The sequence below is a fragment of the Neoarius graeffei genome, chromosome 2, assembly GCF_027579695.1.
Source record: "Neoarius graeffei isolate fNeoGra1 chromosome 2, fNeoGra1.pri, whole genome shotgun sequence".
Taxonomy (NCBI): Eukaryota; Metazoa; Chordata; class Actinopteri; order Siluriformes; family Ariidae; genus Neoarius; species Neoarius graeffei.
This window is the reverse complement of record NC_083570.1, coordinates 20,943,922-20,959,824: the sequence shown is the minus strand read 5'-3', so window position 1 is coordinate 20,959,824 and position 15,903 is coordinate 20,943,922. Positions and strand designations below refer to the sequence as shown.

General features: G+C 40.7%; 1 protein-coding gene across 2 annotated transcripts in view; it reads right to left on the bottom strand.

Annotated features, from left to right (window-relative positions):
* LOC132881483 (gamma-aminobutyric acid receptor subunit rho-2-like) overlaps positions 1-12,694 on the bottom strand; it is a 164,826-nt gene extending 152,132 nt beyond the window's left edge. Inside the window, exons 1-2 of one of the 2 annotated variants that reach the window (XM_060913979.1) lie at positions 12,437-12,694; positions 12,313-12,350 (exon numbers count right to left, since the gene is read on the bottom strand). In XM_060913979.1, coding sequence (XP_060769962.1) covers positions 12,313-12,343 — 31 coding nt within the window. In that variant the 5' untranslated portion in view covers positions 12,344-12,350; positions 12,437-12,694. Of the gene's footprint in view, positions 1-12,312 lie in introns of both variants that reach the window. The other variant, XM_060913977.1, reaches the window with a different exon arrangement.
* Positions 12,695-15,903: the final 3,209 nt, after the last annotated feature.

Here is a 15,903-nt window from a genome sequence, read left to right as displayed (position 1 = left end):
TGACCTGTATCCGATCTTTTATTGACAATATGAACGACACAGATCCGATTTTTTCAAATCCGACCCAGGCCGTTTGGATATGTGGTCCTAATTCCGATTCCTATCCGCTCTTTTCATATGCGACTTCAGTCTGAACCGCCAGGTCGCATTCATCCGACTTACACGTCATCAACAAGCCACAAACGTCACTATTCTGCGCTGAAGTAGGCGGCGGGTCTCTCAAAAAAAGTTACAACAACATGGCGCATAATCACGGGCGCAGATAGAGGGTGGGACTCGTCCCACCCAGATTTAAATTCACCTCGTTCGGTCCCCCCCACTTATAGGGAGGAAAAAATGTCTATGCTGTCTTTCTTTGCATAAGGCAAACCTCACGGAAAAATCAAAAGACTAATTACCATTCGGTTTATTGAGGTGCACAGCAGTGTATACATAGTTGCAACAACTCACATAAAACAAAGACTGATATTCGGTTGGTTGAGCTGCGCAGACTGCACAGGTTGCGAGCTCGAGCTTGGTTGCTATGGTTACTAACAACAAGTTTGACAGGCATATCGGGGTTGGGGTTGGTTTGCTGGCAGCTTTGTCCCCCCCAGTTTTTTGTCCCTCCCAGTTCAAAAAACGTATCTGCGCCCCTGCGCATGACATCAATGCGAGGGACGTTTCGGGCTGTGAAGGTTCTGAATCTTCTCAATGGAAGGACGCAGAGGTTAGGGAGCTGATTTCCATTTGGGGGGGATGCAGCTATTCAAGCTAGATTGGATGGGTCATACCGCAACCGGGCGGTTTTACTTCCGTAAACACTGGCCATGCTCACTGTGTGTGATGTCGTCGTATCCTGCAATGCGCATGCGGAACACTTTTAGGTCGCTTTTCGTTCATACTGAGGATCACATACAAGTCGCATATATTTGTTAATGTGAACAATCTCACAAAAAAATCGGATTTCACAAAAAAATCGGAATTGAGCATTAAGCCTTGCAGTGTGAACGTAGCGTTTAATCCATGCATATTGCTCTCAATGGTGCATTTTTGCCGATGTTCAGGGTGGAAAATAAAAAAAAAGATTCGAGTAAGACAAGCCAAATTGGTGGTTTTTTTAAAAGAAGGGATCATGGAGAATAAAGAAAAAAATATTTTAAAAATCTGCGCACATTCCCACAAGGTGTTACGGTGCTCTGAAAACGACATCCAAAATGATGTGTCAGACTTGTGAGGTCTTCTGTTCAAACACTGATAGAGTTTCCTTTCTGTTTATTGCTTTTTTGAGAGCGTTTCTCATCTCATCTCATAAACCTAGTCATCAGATATCGTTGATGATATAAGGATGCACTTGTATATAAATTGTTCTAATAATGATGACATACTTTCATTTTCCAGGTAAAATGGGAATATTTTGGTGGATGATCTATTTGGTGGTGGTGGTCCAGTACCTGGATCTATCCCTTCAGTTCTGAACATCTCATCTCATCTCATTATCTCTAGCTGCTTTATCCTGTTCTACAGGGTCGCAGGCAAGCTGGAGCCTATCCCAGCTGACTACGGGCGAAAGGCGGGGTACACCCTGGACAAGTCGCCAGGTCATCACAGGGCTGACACATAGACACAGACAACCATTCACACTCACATTCACACCTACGGTCAATTTAGAGTCACCAGTTAACCTAACCTGCATGTCTTTGGACTGTGGGGGAAACCGGAGCACCCGGAGGAAACCCACGCGGACACGGGGAGAACATGCAAACTCCACACAGAAAGGCCCTCGCCGGCCACTGGGCTCGAACCCGGACCTTCTTGCTGTGAGGCGACAGCGCTAACCACTACACCACCGTGCCGCCGAGAGCGTTTCTACTTATCTCAGTAAGGGGAAAAAAAAAATTCAAGAGCTTATGTTGGATAAAAATACCGTAAAATACCAAATAATAGCCCGGGCTATTATTTGTCTCAATCACGTAAGAGACCCGGCGCGTATTAGAGACTAGGCGGCTATTTGGAACAGGCGATTAATTCCTTCTTCACAAATACCTTCCCCAAAATCTACCTCAAAACGGGGAAAAAAATCATTCTCAGATAGGCCTACTTTTAACCAGTATAACTTACAGTTTGTTTAGAGTTAGATTACAGATAGCACGGTGCCGACTTCGGGGAATTTTGAAGACGCAGAATGCATCTTCGCATGGCACAGTCGGGGTGGATAAAGGATAAATCACACACCTTTTCCTGTTAATGACTAGTTAAGCGCATGCTTTACAAAATAATCAAGAAACCACACCATTGTCTGTGCGCAGCACTGTGATTTAATTACTCTGCAAAGTTATGGTCACTTGCTATCACCCTCACCCATGCAGCCTCCACCCTTTGCGCTTCGCGATGTCTGTCAATCTGAAATTGCATGGAGGGCGCGACGCTGAAGCAACATAATTAGGGTGCGAAGTGTCAAACCAAAGGGTTTTTTCTTATGCTGAAAAATAAGTGACCTGCAGTGGCTACATACTGTCATCTTGCATTCTCACGTTTCTCTCCAAGACGTTTCCCTATTTGGCCGATATGAGCCTATTCCCCGAGTGAGTTGGTACGGTGGCTCGACCCCGTAGAAAACTTCAAGTTCGGATGAAAGTTAGTTGAATAGGTTACTGACTTGTAGGCCTACATGTTGCCTGCCTGACGCGTGCTTCTGCCCAACTTGCACGACAGATTACTTGTTGAAAAGGCCCCTTGGATTAGATTGGCCGCGAGCAGACTGAAATGCATGTTAGAACGCTCTCACCTTTTTTGTAAAGCGTCTTCCAGATCCGAATGGGTAAGGGCAAGTGAAATGGTATAAGGTCTTTAATAAAACTCAGTGTGTGCTTTGACGCATGCATTCGGCAATTTAGGTCGTTTAACAGAAGCAGCAGTCCAACCTTGGAAACCCGCAGTCCTCAATGTCACCACACACGCTGGCTTTCGTTGGGTATACCCAAAGGGGTATTCCTCATTCGATGACGTAAGTGATATCCCACACACCCATGTCAAACGTAATTGGCTAAGACATCTGTCAAAAGTTACGGAGTTGCATTCCTCAAGAAATATTACGGTAGACCAAGATTATAACATTGAAATGGCATGTTTATTATCACGTAAGTTACGTGTAAGTTACGTGTCATTCTGAGATGCGCAGATAGACAGTAAAGGGAATTCCGAATTCCCTTTACTGTCTATCTGCGCATCTCAGAATGACACAGGACAATGGGCGAACTAGATTTTTTTTTTTTTTTTCCCCAGCCACGGCGCGCCGGAAATCCGGCGCGGCGCGCCGGAACGCTATCACCCCTGCGTAACAAAATGTTGTAAACAGTATTATAGAAATAATTTCATTTTGCATTCATTCATTCATTCATTCATTCATATTGTTTCGGTAGAAAACTATGCAATGCAAAATCGTTTAAACACCAGAAAAGTGCTGGGCCTCAAGATTCTAGATAGAACGTTCGGACGCTTTTTTTTTTTTTTTTAGACCCCGGCGAGTATTCGGAACCGGCCTTTATTTGTCACAACACACGCGTACACCCGGCCGTTAAAGGGAACTCGGCGGTTAATTGGAACTCGGCTATTATTTGGTATTTTACGGCATGTCTTCTGAAGGCCTAAACCTCCAATAAAATTTTGATCATCTTTGAGGAAGTGCTAGGACCATGCAGGATCATCCAGACCCAAACTGACAGTTTTGCTACGTACTATTCCTATTTACATACCAGCATGCAAAATTTGAGCCTCCTACATGGTTTAGTTCTTGAGCTATGGGCTTGTGAACTTTGACAAAAAAAAAAGTGAACAAAATTGACACCCTCCTCCCCCAGTAAAACTGGCTGGAACATGGAAAGTATACATCTTACATTCAAATAAACTTAGTGTTTCTCCTAGGTAACATGGGGACATCTGGTGATTTTTTCAGAATTTTTTGAGACCCAAGTGCGCGGGCCCCGGTTGAATTGACGTGGAATGACCCTGGACCGAGACTACTATTTTTTTTTGTTTGTTTTTAAAGGTCCCATGGCATGAAATTTTCACTTTCTGAGGTTTTTTAACGTTAAAATGAGTTCCTCTGACCTTCTTAAGTCACCCCAGTGGCTAGAAATTTCATAATGTGTAAACCAAACTATGCCCAACATTTGAGAATGGCGTGTCAAAACGGCGCGTTGATGAACTCTTCCCTTTACTACGTCAGCAAGGGAGATGATCCCCACGCCCCCCCTCTGGATTCCCACCCACTGTATGGATTGCCCGCCCAGTTGTAGTGAGGAGACCATAGAGGACACAACAACATGGCACCACCTAAGCGAGCAAAACATGGAAATTACACTGTACATGGATGTGACAACACAGAAAAGAGTCTGTTTTTACTGCCGACGGGAGAGCCCCTGAAGACGCAGTGGCTTAATTTTATTTACTCCAATAATACGCCGTCGAGTCTACCTAAGACGGTGTATGTTTGTCAGAAGCATTTTCCTGATGAATGTTTCCACAACTTGGGACAGTACAGGGCAGGTTTTGCACATCAACTGTCACTGAAGCCTGGGTCCGTACCAAGCATCCCTGCCGCATCAGCCACAAACACCGAACAAGTAAGTGTATAACTGTTAAGTCGTTTTGCCGTGTTTTAAAATCGGTGCCACGTTAGCCTTGCAATGGCTACATTAGCTGTGCAGCTAACCGCTTCCTGCAGTTAGCCAGGTACTCTGCGCTACGAAACCAAAAAGCATGCAGCATGCTCTGTTATAATAGCCAATCAAAACAGTTTTTACAAAGACACCCACATTCTTTTTTTTAAGTCACTCGTTCATTTTATTTGTTTGTTTGTTCAGTAAAAACCCAAACGTTTATTGAATTTATTTTATTTCCTCGCGTCGCACCTTAATGACGTCAGCGCGCGGTATTTTTCCCTTCGCGGTTTGTTCCTTCTCTCTCGCCATAGTAAGACACCCACATCCACTTGTTCTGACCCACTGGAGGTAGCGTCACAGTGCTGTTAGCCAATCAGAGGTAACACGTTTACATGTCATGAATATTAATGATAAGACCCGCCCCCACCGTCTACCCTTCCCCGCCTCCTGCTTCTCATTAGCAAAACGACACACTGGGAAAAGCGCTGAAATGGGGCTTTCTCCCAGGAGGCTATATTTACGTGCCGAGGGTTCATTTCGAGAAAGGCTGCGGATATAACATCCGGAAACCTCCACGAGCCCGTTTAAGGCATCAACAAACCACCATGCCATGGGACCTTTAAAGCAAAGGGTCGTCTCACACTAAATACTGACTTTGTTTCATTTATCGTGGCTTACTGCTGTTTATAATGTTGAAACATTTCATGACTTTTTAAGCCATTTTTACATGTGCATAAGACTTTTATCGGTAAAGGAAACAAGTTCTAGTGCTGACTGCGATAATCGGAAAAAACATTGAATATCGGCTCCGAATTGAATATCGGTCGACCCCTCGATTTATTTCGTTCTCGACTTTAACAGGATGAAAAAAAAAAAGGTGCTACAGTGGCGGCTATAATTAATTATCGACACCTTTCCTTTTCAGATTTACCAATAAAAGCTAATTTTACAAAAGGTCAGTTTCAGTTCTAACAGTTGTTATTGGTTAATTAAAATCAACCGGAAGACCCTCCTCGCCCCTTAATCTTGTTGTCTGATGAAACAGCTCGTTACGGGTTGTTTTACAATCAGGGTACGCAAGCTAAAAACCATGTTTAACACTTATCATCTTCAATATCAAAAGGCTTGACTAAATAAACTTGGTTGTTTATTGTAGCCCTGTGATAGCTCTATTTACCATGCAGGGTTTTTTCTAGAAAAATTTAGTATGAGGGTGCTCACCATGGCGAGGGAGCAAAGCGGGGGGGAGATGGTGTCGGTTGTCCCCCCCCCCCCCGCTGTGCGAAGCCTTTGAAAAATTGAGGCTCCAATGGGACATTCTGAGACTATCTGAGAGGGAAATTGTAACAAATTGTCTGTCAACATTGAAAAAGAAAAGTAGTAATCTTCTTCTGCCCCAGACAATCTTTGGCTTTCTTCCGTTTCGTGTCGCGGGACGACATCTTTAAATGCCCAAGTGTCAACAAAAACAACTTGTGAACTACTTCTGTCAAAAGCTCCCGCGCCGGTGGGTGAAAGGTCATTCAGTCTCGAGAAATCTCGCTCTACAAGTCAGCTGACCTTGTATGTAACCCATGTCAAATCTCGCGAGAGCAGCCGCGACAACTAAACAACATGGCGCCTCAGTCTGGAAAACGCCAATTCGGATTGTTTTTGCACCGTCTGGCGGTGTATCTACTATGATTGGAATATTTTTGGAGCAATTATAATGTATTTAATGATCAGACACATTGTCATGTAGTGTTGCTGGGATGTTTTCACGGAGTCGGTAAGGGGGCGCACGCCGAGAGTAAGAGGGCGCAGCGCTCCTGTTCCCCCGTTTAGACGAAAGCCTGCCATGCAAAAAAAAATAAAATGTGGTGATAACGTTATTTTTGCTGAATGTATGGCAATATATGTCATATTTAGCAAAATTACTCGTGTCATTTATAAAAAGTGCTTTTTGACCACAGGTAGCTCCAAAAGGGATGCACTTAAATCATTCTTTATACCATAAAACAAATATTTGGTTCCATATCATTGGAAACATAGTTAAGTTTTAATGTTGAATGCCAGTAAGTTTTCAGACTATTTTGATCAAATTAGTATGTAATTGTGTCAAAAAAAAAAAAAAAATGTCCTCTCCGAGACAGCTAATTTTTCAATATAAAATAACATATCTAAAATGATTATTTTCATCCTAAAATGTGGTCAAGATATTGGGACATAAATATTAGAGACAACTAACACAAAGCTTACAGCCTTATATTTAAAAGCACTATGGAAGTAGTGGATTCTGAATTGTCAAAAAAAAAAAAGTCCTCTCCGAGAATCACTTCATTTGTTTCTTCCATCTTATAGCAGATTACACAAAACTACCATACACACACGCGTCAAAAAATGACCTGAAATCTGTTCTTTAACTTGTCCTTCACTTAAAAACTGGTACAAGAACCAGTTTGAATCAATTTGAATTTTGGACCCCTGTGACACAAACTTTGTACCCTGATTGTAAAACAACCCTTACCTGAGATGGAATTTTTTTCGCACAATCAGCAATTTTTCGGAAAACCCGGACGTTATGATCACAGGTGCAGTGCTCAGCGTAAATGAGTGCACCCCCTTTGAAAAGTAACATTTTAAACAATATCTCAATGAACACAAAATTTCCAAAATGTTGACAAGACAAAGTTTAATATAACATCTGTTTAACTTATAACGTGAAAGTAAGGTTAATAATATAACTTATGGCCCTTTTCCACTACCCTTTTTCAGCTCACTTCAGCCCGCTTCAGCTCACTTCAGCCCAACACGGCTCGCGTTTCGACTACCAAAAAACAGCACGACTCAGCTCGCTTCAGCCCTGCTTAGCCCCAAAAACTCGCACGGTTTTGGAGTGGGGCTGAAGCGAGCCAAACCGAGCCGAGTGAGGTTGGGGGCGTGAGCAGACACTCCCCTGTGCACTGATTGGTGAGGAGGAGTGTCCTCACATGCCCACACACGCCCCGCGAGCGCGCTTGGATCTGTAAACACCGTAAACCCGGAAGAAGGAGAATTACGAGAATTATGAAGCCTTATGTGCCTCGCCTCATCTATACGCTCTTGCCAGTATCTGTTGGCGTTGTCGGTGACAACAAGCCACAGCACCAAGACCAGCAACACTAACGACTCCATGTCCTCCATGTTTATTGTTTACTATCCGGGTCGTGAGACTACCGCTTAAAAGTTCACTGATGTCACTGTTTGCGCTGCTTAACGACATCACGTGACATCCACCCACTTTCGCTAACTCCACCCAGTGTGTCCACCCACTTCCAGCCAGCACGGTTCAGCGCGGTTGTAGTCGAAATGCAACTCCAACAGCCCCGCTCAGCTCGACTCAGCACGGCACGGCTCAGCCCGACTCAGCCGCGTTTGTAGTGGAAAAGCGGCATTAGATTACACATTTTTCAGTTTTACTCAAGTTAGGGTGGTGCAAAAATGAGTACACCCCACAACAAAAACTACTACATCTAGTACTTTGTATGGCCTCCATGATTTTTAATGACAGCACCAAGTCTTCTAGGCATGGAATGAACAAGCTGGCGACATTTTGCAACATCAATCTTTTTCCATTCTTCAACAATGACCTCTTTTAGTGACTGGATGCTGGATGGAGAGTGATGCTCAACTTGTCTCTTCAGAATTCCCCATAGGTGTTCGATTGGGTTCAGATCAGGAGACATACTTGGCCACTGAATCACTTTCACCCTGTTCTTCTTCAGAAATCCAACAGTGGCCTTAGATGTGTGTTTAGTCATGTTGGAAAAGTGCACGACGACCAAGGGCACGGAGTGATGGTAGCATCTTCTCTTTCAGTATAGAGCGATACATCTGTGAATTCATGATGCCATCAATGAAATGCAGCTCCCCGACACCAGCAGCACTCATGCAGCCCCACATAAGGACACTGCCACCACCATGCTTCACTGTAGGCACCAGGCATTTTTTCTTTGTATTCCTCACCTTTGCGACGCCATACAGTTTTGAAGAAATCAGTTCCAAAAACATTTATCTTGGTCTCATCACTCCCGAGTATAGAGTCCCAGTAGTCTTCATCTTTGTCAGCATGGGCCCTGGCAAACTCTAGGCGGGCTTTTTTGTGCCTGGGCTTTAGGAGAGGCTTCTTTCGTGGACGGCATCCATGCATGCCATTCCTCTGCAGCGTACGCCGTATTGTGTCACGGGAAATAGTCACCCCAGTTTGGCTTTCTACTTCTTTAGATAACTGCAGTGAACTTGCATGCCGATTTTCTTCAACCCTTCTCATCAGAAGAAGCTCCTGTCGAGGTGTTAACTTCCGTGGACGACCTGGACGTCTCTGTGAGATGGTTGCAGTTCCATCTTTCTTAAATTTTTGTACCACTTTTGCTACAGTATTCTGACTGATAAGTAAAGCTTTGCTGATCTTCTTGTAGCCTTCATGTTTGTGGTGGAAAGAAATTATTTTCTTTGGGGAATTCTAAAGAGACAAGTTGAGCATCACTCTCCATCCAGCATCCAGTCACTAAAAGAGGTCATTGTTGAAGAATGGAAAAAGATTGATGTTGTAAAATGTCGCCAACTTGTTCATTCCATGCCTAGAAGACTTGGTGCAGTCATTAAAAATCATGGAGGCCATACAAAGTACTAGATGTAGTAGTTTTTGTTGTGGGGTGTACTCATTTTTGCACCACCCTAATTTGAGTAAAACTGAAAAATGTGTAATCTAAGTTATATTATTAACCTTACTTTCACGTTATAAGTTAAACAGATGTTATATTAAACTTTGTCTTGTCAACATTTTGGAAATTGTTTGTGTTCATTGAGATATTGTTTAAAATCTTACTTTTCAAAGGGGGTGGACTCATTTACGCTGAGCACTGTAAGCATGGTGGAAAGATTACGGACATGTTTTTACTTTTCAAACTCGCCGATATTTCATGATCTCTTTGTCAAAACCGACTTTGTTTCTTACTCTTTCATCTGACAGCTGCCATTTTGTATCTAAACACGCGTTTGAGAATCACGTGAGGGGTCGATAATAGCGATCTCTTTCACCGGTGTCCACCATTAATCGACACGCTGTGGAATCAAGTGACATTTACAACTGCTATGGATCGATCTTTGTGTAACGTAGATGAGTGTTGTGATTTAGAATCATTTTTTTCTGATTCATAACAGAATGGAATGTTTATGGGTATTCGGAATCGGAAATAGAATTAGACCAGAATTAAATTCCTAGCATATAAAAAAAATTACATGCTTGAAATATTCAGATTTTTTTTTTTTTTTTGCAGTTTGTTGTAAAATATCTACCACATATTACGATATCAGTAGACATTTTATATTTTGGTTCGAGGAATGACATGCGACCTTTGACCTGGATGCTCATGTGGTTACAGTGTCAAATCCCTTCTTGACATTTATTGGTACACTCCAAAACTAGAAATGAATACAAAAACAACAACGAACGATGGACAAAATGTGATCTATGGAAATACTTCGAACGTGGAACGAAAAGATTTTCTGACGCAGGTTCAACATGATCAGCTCGTTTACAAACATTAGAATTACGTCCTCATTTACGTAAACACCGACATCCATATATTTATATAAAAGACATATTTTGTACTAAATATAAGACAAGTTTTAAATAAAAACTGTTTTGCTAGCTTAATACCACATACCGATTATTTTATCAATAATCATCATGTGGGTGTCGATAATTGTGGAACGGTGTCACGTGATCTGATACACCAAGTAATCAGGAATCAACTCTTTTTTTTTTTTTTTGGAAGTTTGAGTCATTATTCCTGCACAATTTATGTATTGAAATTCTTTTCTACTTTTGCAAAGGCCAAAAGGTGTCGATAATTGTATCCGCCGCTCTATATGTTGTATTCTGGAGATTTTTATTACATTGAATAATGCGCAAAAGTAGAAATACGGCCTGTAGTACAAATGAAAGATTTATTCTGTAGTTTAGAGCAGGGCTTTTCAAAGTGTGGGGTGCACCTCCCCTAGGGGGCACCAGAGTTCTTCGGGGGGGCGCAACATGAGGAAAAATAAACCAGAATAAGTTACGATTGCGGACATTTAGCGAACTTCAGCTAGCCTTTGCCAGAGACAAAATGGATCGATTTTTAGTACCTAAAGCTACCGTGAGTGAGGAGACAGAGTCTGGGCCTAGCAAAAAAAAAAAAGAAGAAGGAAGTATGACCACGATTATTTTAAGTTTGGATTTTCATGGACTGGATCTGAAGATGCTCCACTGTCACAGTGTGTTGTCTGCCAAGACGTCCTAGCTAACGATGCTATGAGATGTTTAAAATGTGTAAAACAAGATTTTTTTTTAAAAAAAAAGCACAGATGTTTAAAATGTGTCAAAAAAAAAGATGTTTTTAAAAAAAGCACAGATGTTTTAAATGTGTAAAAGAGGTTTTAAAAAGCTCATATGTTTTTAATATGTGTAAAAAAAGGTTTTAAAAAAGCTCATGTTTAAAATGTGTCAAAAAAAGATGTTTTAAAAAAGTACAGATGTTTTAAATGTGTAAAAAAATGTTTTAAAAAGCACAGATGTTTAAAGTGTGTAAAAAAGACGTTTTAAAAAGCACAGATGTTTAAAATGTGTCCAAAAAAAGATGTTTTAAAAAGCAGATATTTAAAATGTGTAAAAAAGAGGTTTTAAAAAAGCAGATGTTTAAAATGTGTAAAAAAAAAGATGTTTTAAAAAGCACAGATGTTTAAAATGTGTAAAAAAGAGGTTTTAATAAAGCTCATATGTTTAAAATGTGTAAAAAAAGAGGTTTTAATAAAGCTCATATGTTTAAAATGTGTAAAAAAAAAAAGAGGTTTTAATAAAGCTCATATGTTTAAAATGTGTAAAAAAAAGAGGTTTTAATAAAGCTCATATGTTTAAAATGTGTAAAAGAGGTTTTAAAAAGCACAATGTTTAAAATGTGTAAAAAAAAAAAGATGTTTTTAAAAAAGCTCATGTTTTAAATGTGTAAAAAAAGATGTTTTAATAAAGCACAGATGTTTAAAATGTCAAAAAAAATGTTTAAAAAAAAGCACAGATGTTTAAAATGTGTCAAAAAAGATGTTTTAAAAAAGCTCATATGTTTTAAATGTGTAAAAGAAAAAAATTAAAATGTGTACAACACCCATTTATTTTAAATACGAATGGAACATTAAGTATAGCAACAACAAAAATTGTAAGGGGGGCGCTGTTGTTTATTTGCTCTCCCACGCTCTGAAAACCCCTGCTTTAGAGGAAGTAGAGAGAGAGAGAGAGAGAGTAATAATCGGGCCTTTAACTGTGCCAACAAACCCGGATATGACCTGAAAATTCGTGCCTAATTTTATCCCAAGGCGAATAATATCTTAAAGCCAACTCGGAAATAGTTTAAAAGCAGTCGTTTATCAACTCGTTTCCTTTATTTCAGCCTCTTCAGCTCTGGTATTTTGAAACAGCTGCTAAACCACCTGCTTTGCTTATTCTAGCTATGCAAACAAAGTAAAATGTTTAGTATTAAAACCTTTGAAAAGCCAGGGCTTTTAAAGTAAACATACTGAGCTGTTAGCTAGCTTGCTAACCTCAAGTTCAACCAGGTTAAAAATGACACATTTATTCTCCATTTTGTAAATAATGCTGTGTTAGTTCTCTTACCCGGGCTCTTCAGGTTGTATTTCCCCTCCATTCTGGTTCTGGTTCACACACAAAGGACAAAATAACTTAAATAAAAATACCAAAAAATATATAAATGTGGTGTTTTCTATTTTAGTGTCCACACCAAGCAGCTAGCTTGTAATTTCCGGTTAGCTTTGGCCTCCCTGTGACATCGAGCTTGAGTGCTGATTAGCCTGTTAGCTAAACAAGCGAGCCTTGAAAGAGCCGAGCTGCTGTTGCTTTGCCTCAGGGTTGTGTGTGGAAGCTACAATCTGACGTGGCGCAGCTTCATCCGCGGTGACAAACTGAAATTCTGCCCGCTTCCTCCTCCGAACAGGCGCTCAAGTGGAAAAGCGAAAGCAGGAACAAACTGAGCGGTTTTGAACGGTCAAACTTTATTAAAACACTCGGAACAGAAGCTTGGACTTTCAGACCTGTTTGGGCATCCTGAGTGTTATGGCCAGACAATAACACCGCAGGAAACAAACTAGCTTTTCAGACCATTGTCAGTTTAATTTCATTGAATAATTATTTTACAATGACTCATCCTGTATTTGGGTGTTTCTTCAAATCCGGACACTTTTAACGAACATATTTTAATCATTTAATTTGATGAACTTCACATCACAATACCTAATAGAGCGGCGGCTACAATTATCGACACATTCTCTTGGTCACTGCAAAAGAAGAAAAGACTTTCAATACGTAAATTGTGCATGAATAACGACTCAAACTTCCACTGGGAAAAAAAAGAGTTGATTCCTGATTACGTAGCGTATCAGATCACGTGACACCGTTCTACAATTATCGACAGCTTTGTCCACGGTTATCAACATTGTTCCACAAGTATCAACACCTTTGTCCACAGTTATTGACACCATTCCAAAATTATCAACAGCTTTGTCCACGGTTATCAACATTGTTCCACAAGTATCAACACCTTTGTCCACAGTTATCGACACCATTCCAAAATTATCAACAGCTTTGTCCACGGTTATCGACACCATTCCAGAATTATCAACAATGTTCCACAATTATTGACAGCTTTGTCCATGGTTATCGACACCGTTCCAGAATTATCAACAATGTTCCACAATTATTGACAGCTTTGTCCATGGTTATCGACACCATTCCACAATTATCAAGAGCTTTGTCCACAGTTATCGACATCATTCCACAATTATTGACAGCTTTGTCCATGGTTATCAATATTGTTTCACAATTCGACACCTTTGTCCACAGTTATCGACACCGTTCCACAATTTCAACAACTTTGTCCACGGTTATCAACATTGTTCCACAGTTATCGACGCCTTTGTCCACAGTTATCGACAGCTTTGTCCGCAGTTATCAACATCGTTCCACAAGTATCGACACCTTTGTACACAATTATCAACAGATTTGTCCACAGTTATCAACATTGTTCCACAATTATTGGCAACTTTGTCCATGGTTATCGACACCATTCCACAATTATTGACACCATTCCACAATTATCAACAGCTTTGTCCACAGTTATCGACATTGTTACACAATTATCGACAGCTTTGTCCACAGTTATCGACACCATTCCACAATTATTGACAGCTTTGTCCACGGTTATCAACATCGTTCCACAATTATTGACACCTTTGTTCACAGTTATCGACACATTCCACAATTATCAACAGCTTTGTCCACAGTTATCGACACCATTCCAAAATTATCAACAGCTTTGTCCACAGTTATCGACACCATTCCGTAATTATCAACTGCTTTTTCCACGGTTATCAACAATGTTCCACAATTATTGACAGCTTTGTCCATGGTTATCGACACCATTCCACAATTATCACAGTTATCGACATCATTCCACAATTATTGACAGCTTTGCCCATGGTTATCAATATTGTTTCACAATTTGACACCTTTGTCCACAGTTATCGACACCGTTCCACAATTTCAACAACTTTGTCCACGGTTATCAACATTGTTCCACAGTTATCGACGCCTTTGTCCACAGTTATCGACAGCTTTGTCCACAGTTATCAACATCGTTCCACAAGTATCGACACCTTTGTACATAATTATCAACAGATTTGTCCACAGTTATCGACACCATTCCAAAATTATCAACAGCTTTGTCCACGGTTATCAACAATGTTCCACAATTATTGACAGCTTTGTCCATGGTTATCGACACCATTCCACAATTATCAAGAGCTTTGTCCACAGTTATCGACATCATTCCACAATTATTGACAGCTTTGTCCATGGTTATCAATATTGTTTCACAATTCGACACCTTTGTCCACAGTTATCGACACCGTTCCACAATTTCAACAACTTTGTCCACGGTTATCAACATTGTTCCACAGTTATCGACGCCTTTGTCCACAGTTATCGACAGCTTTGTCCGCAGTTATCAACATCATTCCACAAGTATCGACACCTTTGTACACAATTATCAACAGATTTGTCCACAGTTATCAACATTGTTCCACAGTTATTGGTAACTTTGTCCATGGTTATCGACACCATTCCACAATTATTGACACCATTCCACAATTATCAACAGCTTTGTCCACAGTTATCGACATTGTTACACAATTATCGACAGCTTTGTACACAGTTATCGACAATGTTCCACAATTATCGACAGCTTTGTCCACAGTTATCGACACCATTCCACAATTATTGACAGCTTTGTCTACGGTTATCAACATCGTTCCACAATTATTGACACCTTTGTCCACAGTTATCGACACCATTCCACAATTATCGACACCTTTGTTCACAGTTATCGACACCATTCCACAATTATCAACAGCTTTGTCCACAGTTATCGACACCATTCCAAAATTATCAACAGCTTTGTCCACAGTTATCGACACCATTCCACAATTATCAAGAGCTTTGTCCACAGTTATCGACATCATTCCACAATTATTGACAGCTTTGTCCATGGTTATCAATATTGTTTCACAATTCGACACCTTTGTCCACAGTTATCGACACTGTTCCACAATTTCAACAACTTTGTCCACGGTTATCAACATTGTTCCACAGTTATCGACGCCTTTGTCAACAGTTATCGACAGCTTTGTCCGCAGTTATCAACATCGTTCCACAAGTATCGACACCTTTGTACACAATTATCGACACCATTCCACAATTATCGACACCTTTGTTCACAGTTATCGACACCATTCCACAATTATCAACAGCTTTGTCCACAGTTATCGACACCATTCCAAAATTATCAACAGCTTTGTCCACAGTTATCGACACCATTCCAGAATTATCAACTGCTTTTTCCATGGTTATCAACAATGTTCCACAATTATTGACAGCTTTGTCCATGGTTATCGACACCATTCCACAATTATCAAGAGCTTTGTCCACAGTTATCGACATCATTCCACAATTATTGACAGCTTTGTCCATGGTTATCAATATTGTTTCACAATTCGACACCTTTGTCCACAGTTATCGACACCGTTCCACAATTTCAACAACTTTGTCCACGGTTATCAACATTGTTCCACAGTTATCGACGCCTTTGTCCACGGTTATCGACAGCTTTGTCCGCAGTTATCAACATTGTTCCAC